Source organism: Humulus lupulus, chromosome 7 (assembly GCF_963169125.1).
Source record: "Humulus lupulus chromosome 7, drHumLupu1.1, whole genome shotgun sequence".
Lineage (NCBI taxonomy): Eukaryota > Viridiplantae > Streptophyta > Magnoliopsida > Rosales > Cannabaceae > Humulus > Humulus lupulus.
In genome coordinates this window covers 196,178,020-196,185,302 of record NC_084799.1, presented here as the reverse complement: position 1 = coordinate 196,185,302, position 7,283 = coordinate 196,178,020, and the positions used below count along the sequence as shown (strand labels likewise).

Below are 7,283 nucleotides of genomic sequence, written 5' to 3'. Positions count from 1 at the left end.
TCACAGACAAAAATTATTGTAGCTACAAGTTTTTTTTTGTTGGCAAACAATGCCAACATCATATTACCATGTATATATTTTTTCCTTAGGGACTGAAAAATAAAATCCCTAAGAATGATATAAATGAATTCTTTACTTCAAATATTTTATTGAAGATTCTGTCCATGTAGATTCTGAAGTAGTCTCCTTGTCTATTTGCAAAGATATGTTTATAGACACACTTGACTTAGTCTTCATGATTGTATATAATTTTTTGATCATTTCCACTCGTTCATTCTATTCGACATTCGACATTCTATAATTCCATAACTAAATCTATTGTCTTTTTTTCTTAAAATTTGATTTTTTTTATCAAGTAATTATCAGGGAATTGAAGCTAAGTTGATTAGTATCAAAGAAGGTAAAATCAGTGCCTTATTTAGGCAGCAATTATTGATCTCAGTTATAAAGTTTGTAGTTGATTCTAAATTATTCTCAAATGAAGGCCAGTGTGCTTTGAAGTTGGCAAGGACAAAGACATTGATTAGAAAAAGATATAGCAGAAAGAAAAATGGAATTCAACAGAAAAGGGAACAAATGTTAATCAAATGAGCAATTTCTATTCACTAGTTTGTTAACTAGTCAAAAATATTATCCCTTTTTCAAAGAAAAAGGGTAAAAGTATATGATCTACAAAATTGAGTATCTGTGAATCTATGTCAGTGCTACAAATTACAGTCAATTCAACTGTGAGGTGATATCAATGAAGATGTCTTCTCTGCATGGAATTGTGAGTCCACCCATCGGATGCTCATATCCGAATTCTTCTTCTGCCATGCTAAGCAAGTCTTGAAAAGCAGGCTCATTTAGGTACGAAAGAGGTACTACATAGCGCTTCTTCTGATCTTCTCCAACATAAACAGCAAAGTATCCTTTTGGAATGGTTGAAGACTTCAAAATTGCTTCCCTATTGCCTGAAAGTGATCTTCGGAAAGTCTTCTTACCCTGAACAAAACCAGACAATCCAAATGCCATGTTGATCTTCAGAAGAAGTATTAGAGTGCACAAAAATATTTTGTAGTGGAGAATGTGAGGACTTGATGATTCAGTTTGTGTGCTTATGTACCTTTATATATAGATGAATAGATTTTTGGAATTTGCAAGAGACACATAAGTATTTGAAGTTCACATGGCTTTGTCTTCCAAGTCATATATGAAAGTTTAGTTGCAATTGAGACACTTATACATATGATCTGTCAAGAGAACAAACAACAACAAAGCCCATTAGCTCGTCATCCTTTTTTCTTTTTTTTTTTTTAAATTTCTTTTTTGTTCAACCAAATCCAGCTACTTGTTTCCACCTTTGATTGTTAATTTCCTTAAATTTTTTCTTAAAAAAATACCACACCTCAACTTTGAGTAAGTACGGATAAGTACAAAGACAATACCATGTGATTGCTCAAGGACTATGCCTCTTACTAGATCCCATCCAACTAATTGGCTCTTTAGTCTTCACTATTCATTTGGGTTTATATTCTTTTATATAAAAAGTGTATTGATTGCAAACATTAATGGTTTTAACTTTTAAGAGTTTGTTTTGTTAAGTTTAACCGAATATTCTAAATATTTAACCGAATATCCATTTAAAAATAACTTAAAAATAGATATTTATCAATTATATTAATATAATTTCAAATATTATAAAGTATCATTATTATAATAATATTTAATATAAGACTACATATATAATAATTATATTAATATAAATTCAAATTTAATATCATTATTATAATAATATATAATACAAGACTAGATATTTAATAATTATATTAATATAAATTTAAATATTATAAAATATTAATATGATAATAATATATAATCATGATTTTTTACTAATTAAATTAATATAAATTCAAATATAATAAAATATTATTATTATTATAATAATATTTAATACAAGACTGGATATTGAATACTTATATCAATATAAATTTAAATATTATAAAATATCATCATAATAATATATAATACATAATCTTAATATTTATGTTTAAAACGATTATCATATTATATATATTTAAAAAATCATAAATAGAGTTTTGGTTTAATTTTTCATTTACATGTTTATGTCATTCTTTTATATATATAATATTATTTTTTTATTTGAAATTTATATGACAATGATATAAATTTAATAAATATAACTAATAAACTCTATAAATAAAACTAAATAAACGTGCATTTCGTATGTTACTTGTATCTAGTATATATAAATATACGTACATACCAAATCCTACCTAGAACATAGATTTTATAGAAACATAATTGGGTTCCTTATAGCATCTCTTAGATATATTTCTTTCCCTTACAAAGTTGAATGCTAAATTATGAGTATAAACAAAATGGATGACAAACAATGTAAATATTTGTCCTTAGAATGATGCAAATGAATGCTATTGCATTTCTTTTTCTTGAATGGATTATTCGATTGAAGTTGAAGGTTTTTTCCTCTAGACTTTGGTATAGAAATCTTCTCCATTTTCTTATTCTCTCATAAGATTAGCGGCTCAATATTTCATATAAAGAATTTGATGTCCTCTTTCCTCTCTCCAATTCTTGCTAGTGCTGTTGTTTACAGTTCTAAGAACTCAGATCAAAGAAGATATCATCTCTGCAAGGAATTATAATTTCACCCATCTAATTTTCATATCTGAATTCTTCTTCTTCCATACTTAGTAGCTCTTGAGACAAAGGATACATAACTCTTCTTTTGATCTTCACCAACATATATAGACTGCAAAGTAGCCTTTTGGAATGTTTGTAGTCCTCAAAGCTGTTTCTTTAACATTGGAAAGTGAACCAGACAATTCAAATGCCATGCTGACCTTTCTTTCTGAGTTTTCTTTTTAAATAACAAATAATTTTTCAACAAACAATATGAGAACTTGATGATTAAGCCTTACGGTGTGTCTGTATATATAGATGAATGGTTCTCTGACATACTCAAGCAACTGGGTTGGTGTGGAATTTGCAAAGAAACACAAGTATTTGAATCTTCACATGGCTTTGTCTTCTGACTCATACATGAACACTTTGTTGTGACTGTGACATATGTATAGACATTACCAGGTGAACAACCCACAAGGGAACCCCACTTGAAACATATGATATGCGTGGTCAACTAACAATGTTTTCATTTCGCGGCTTTCAAATTAGTCGGTTTATAACTTTGAATCAATACTAAAGAGTAGGAAGACACAACCATGTGATTGCTCAAAGACTATGCCACTAATTGCATCTTCAGTCTCCACCATTCATTTCCACACAAGGAGATATCTATTCTACAATTATCATCAAGGGTATTGATTATATATACTCATAAGATTGGGGTTCTTCAGCATCTCAACTCCTCACATTTTCAAGTACTAGAGCTCTCTCTTTGCTTACATTTTCTTTCTTTTTCTGCCTTTAGAGACTTCAACAATCATGGGCTTCCGTTTTCCTGGTGTAGTTCATGCTAAGCAACTTATTCAGAAGCCTTTTTCTAGTGCAAAAGATGTTCCAAAAGGCTATTTGGCAGTTTATGTTGGGGAGAACAAAATGACAAGATTTGTGATCCCTGTGTCGTACTTGAACCACCATTCATTCCAAGAGTTGCTATGTCGAGCTGAAGAAGAATTCGGATTTGATCATCCAATGGGTGCTCTAACAATTCCCTGCAGTGAAGAAGCTTTCATCAATCTTGTCTCTAGCTTAAATTAATGTCTAATGAATGGTGATTAGTATAGATAGATGCTAACTGCTGACAAAAATTATTGATACAATTTTGTATGGCAAAGAATGCCAATACCATCACCATGTAAATATTTTTTCCTTGGGATTAAAATGAAATGTCCCTGAGAATGATACAAATGAAACTACTAATGCTTTTCTTGAATGAATTGTTTTATTTATGTTATAATATTTTTATATTAAGATCTGAAAAACTAATAAAATTGAACAATTACAACAATATATATGGGAAATTTTTTGTTTTAATAGTTTGTTTCGTTAACTTTAATAGAATATTTTAAATATTTAACGAAATATATTTTTAAAACTAATTAAACATAAATATTTAAGAATTATATTAATATAAATTCAAATTCAAGTGTTAAAATATCATTATTATAATAATATACAATACAATACTAAATATTTAATAAATATATTAATATAAATTTAAATGTTATAAAACATTATTATGATAATAATATATAATTCTAATTTTTTTACTAATTATATTAATATGAATTCAAATATTATAAAATATTATTATGATAATAATATTTAATACAATACTATATATTTAATGAATGTATTTTCAAAAATGCACTTTTGAGTTATATAGCCGTATGATTAACCAGTTTTAATAATATAACCTTTTTATATTTGAGTAATATTTATTTTTTTATTAATTTTTTTTTTACAATTTTAACAATTTAATTACTAAAATAGCCTTACCTTGAAAACCCTATATATATATATATATATATATATATATATAGTATCTTCTACATTTTCGCAGCCCCATTTTCACACTCTCCCTTTTTCCATTCCTTGATTACAATATTAATAATACAATATTGACCTCATAATACAATTACCAAAGAATTGAAAGGAAGCAAAACAAAAAAAGTATAGTCACTCCCACTACCACGCCAAGGTACATTTCCCACTTTTTTGTTTTTGCTTTTTGTACTGTTTTCTTTCAACTTATATATATATATATATATTTATATATATGTATAAATGAGTTGATTCCTTGGATTAAAATGACAGTGAATACCCATTTTTTGTATTAAACTTTTGTATAATCTATTACACTTTGCTATAATATTTATTTTGTTTATTAATTTTTTTCTACAATCTTAATAATAATACAAACCATATGTTTGTAAAAATGTCTCAATGAACTAACTTTATTAAAGAGCTTTTGAGTTATATAACCGTATGATTAACCAGTTTTAATAATATAACATCTTTATATTTGAGTAATATTTATTTATTTTTTGCAATTTTAACAATACAATTACTAAAATAGTCTTACCATGAAAACCCTATATATATAATATCTTCTATCATTTTCGCAGGCCCCATTTTCACACTCCCATTTTTTTCTATTCCTTGATTACAATATTAATAATACAATATTGACCTCATAATAAAATTACCAAAGAATTGAAAAGAAGCAAAACAAAAAAAGTATAGTCACTCCCACTACCACGCCAAGGTACATTTCCCACTTTTTTGTTTTTGTTTTTTGTTATGTTTTCTTTCAGCTTATATATATATAAATGAGTTGATTCTTTGGATTAAAATGACAGTGAGTACGCATTTCTTGTATTAAACTTTTGTATAATTTATTACACTTTGCTATAATATTTATTTTGTTTATTAATTTTTTTCTACAATCTTAATAATAATGCAAACCATATGTTTGTGAAAATGTCTCAATGAACTAACTTTAATAAAGGGCTTTTGAGTTATATAACCGTATGATTAACCAGTTTCAATAATATAACATCTTTATATTTGATTAATATTTATTTTTTTATTAATTTTTTTTTACAATTTTAACAATACAATTACTAAAATAGTCTTACCCTGAAAACCCTATATATATATAATATCTTCTATCATTTTCGCATGCCCCATTTTCACACTCCCTTTTTTTTCCATTCCTTGATTACAATATTAATAATACAATATTGACCTCATAATAAAATTACCAAAGAATTGAAAAGAAGCAAAACAAAAAAAGTATAGTCACTCCCACTACCACGCCAAGGTACATTTCCCACTTTTTTGTTTTTGTTTTTTGTTCTGTTTTCTTTTAGCTTATATATATATATAAATAAGTTGATTCCTTGGATTAAAATGACAGTGAGTACCCATTTCTTGTATTAAACTTTTGTATAATTTATTACACTTTGCTATAATATTTATTTTGTTTATTAATTTTTTTCTACAATCTTAATAATAATGCAAACCATACACTACAACAAATTTGATATACAATGACTCCCTACAATGTCTTACACCAATGGTGTAAGACATTAAAACTTATCAGGGGTTTTAAATGTCTAATGGTGTAAGACATTGAAAGTTTATATTAATGGCTACAATTGGAAGACATTAAAAATGGTGGAAGACGTTGGAAATAGGCTGGGGAAGTGGTCATGGGTACATCCAACGTCTCCCACTGGGAGACGTGGGACACGTGGCACGTCTCCTAGTGGGAGACGTTGGATGTACCCCCATATACATCCAACGTCTTCCACTGAGAGACGTGGGACACGTGGCACGTCTCCTAGTGGGAGACGTTGGATGTCCCCTGCCCATTTAAACCAAAGTTCCTTCTTCTTCCTCTCTCATTCGAACCATTATACACGGATTGCAAACCAGAGAGCAAAACCGAGAAGGAAGGGGGCTGCATTTTTTAGGGTTTTAAAGGTAAGTTTTTTTAATTTTCTTGCTTTTTAGTTAATTATATGGTAAAAAAATCACAGGTTTAGTATTATGATGAGTAATATACATGATTTTGTGTTAATTTTTCATTTTTATGCATTATTTTATATACATTGTAGGATTAGTTTTTCATGGAAATTTTTTTATATATTTCTGTCTTTTTAGTTTTTTTTTTTTTTTTTTAATTTAACCTATCACATTGTATAGATTTCATTAGAGTATATATGTTCATGATTTTTTTAAATTTTTATAATTTTTTATTTCGAAATTTAGATATATTTTTTATATATATTTAAACTTTTTTTTTTGTAAATTGTAACTATTTTGTTATATATATAGTTATGTTAAAATAAATTTATTAAATAATTTATAAAATATAAATATATGAAAAAATTTATGTTTTTGTTGATTATTATTAAGTTTTTAGGTTATGAAATTTTTTATTGATTTTTTGTTTAGGTTATAATTAGTGGCGCATTGGGGTTTTTTTTTATTTATTTACCAATATCATTTACTATTATTAGATATTTAGTGATATTTGTTTAGTAATGTTTAACATATTAATTAATTTAATTTCATAGGTTGTGATTTTGGTGGTGAGATTTTAGAGAGTATTTTGCTTTAAAATTCCTATATCAATCACACATTTGAGGTAATTAAGTTTCTAAAATTACAATAATACGTTATATATTGCTAGATATTTAGTGATATTTTATTTATTATTTATTAATTTAATTTTATTGGTTTATGGATTTAATAGCGAATTTGATTACTAAGTGAAGTAATTTTGCTAG

The 7,283-nt window shown here is 26.6% G+C and overlaps 1 protein-coding gene across 1 annotated transcript; it reads right to left on the bottom strand.

Moving 5' to 3' along the window:
- Positions 1-551: 551 nt before the first annotated feature.
- LOC133789079 (auxin-responsive protein SAUR21-like) lies at positions 552-1,054 on the bottom strand. The gene has a single exon (XM_062226800.1). The coding sequence runs from the start codon at positions 1,012-1,014 to the stop codon at positions 718-720; it is 297 nt and encodes a 98-aa protein (XP_062082784.1). The 5' UTR covers positions 1,015-1,054; the 3' UTR covers positions 552-717.
- Between the last annotated feature and the right edge of the window lie 6,229 nt (positions 1,055-7,283).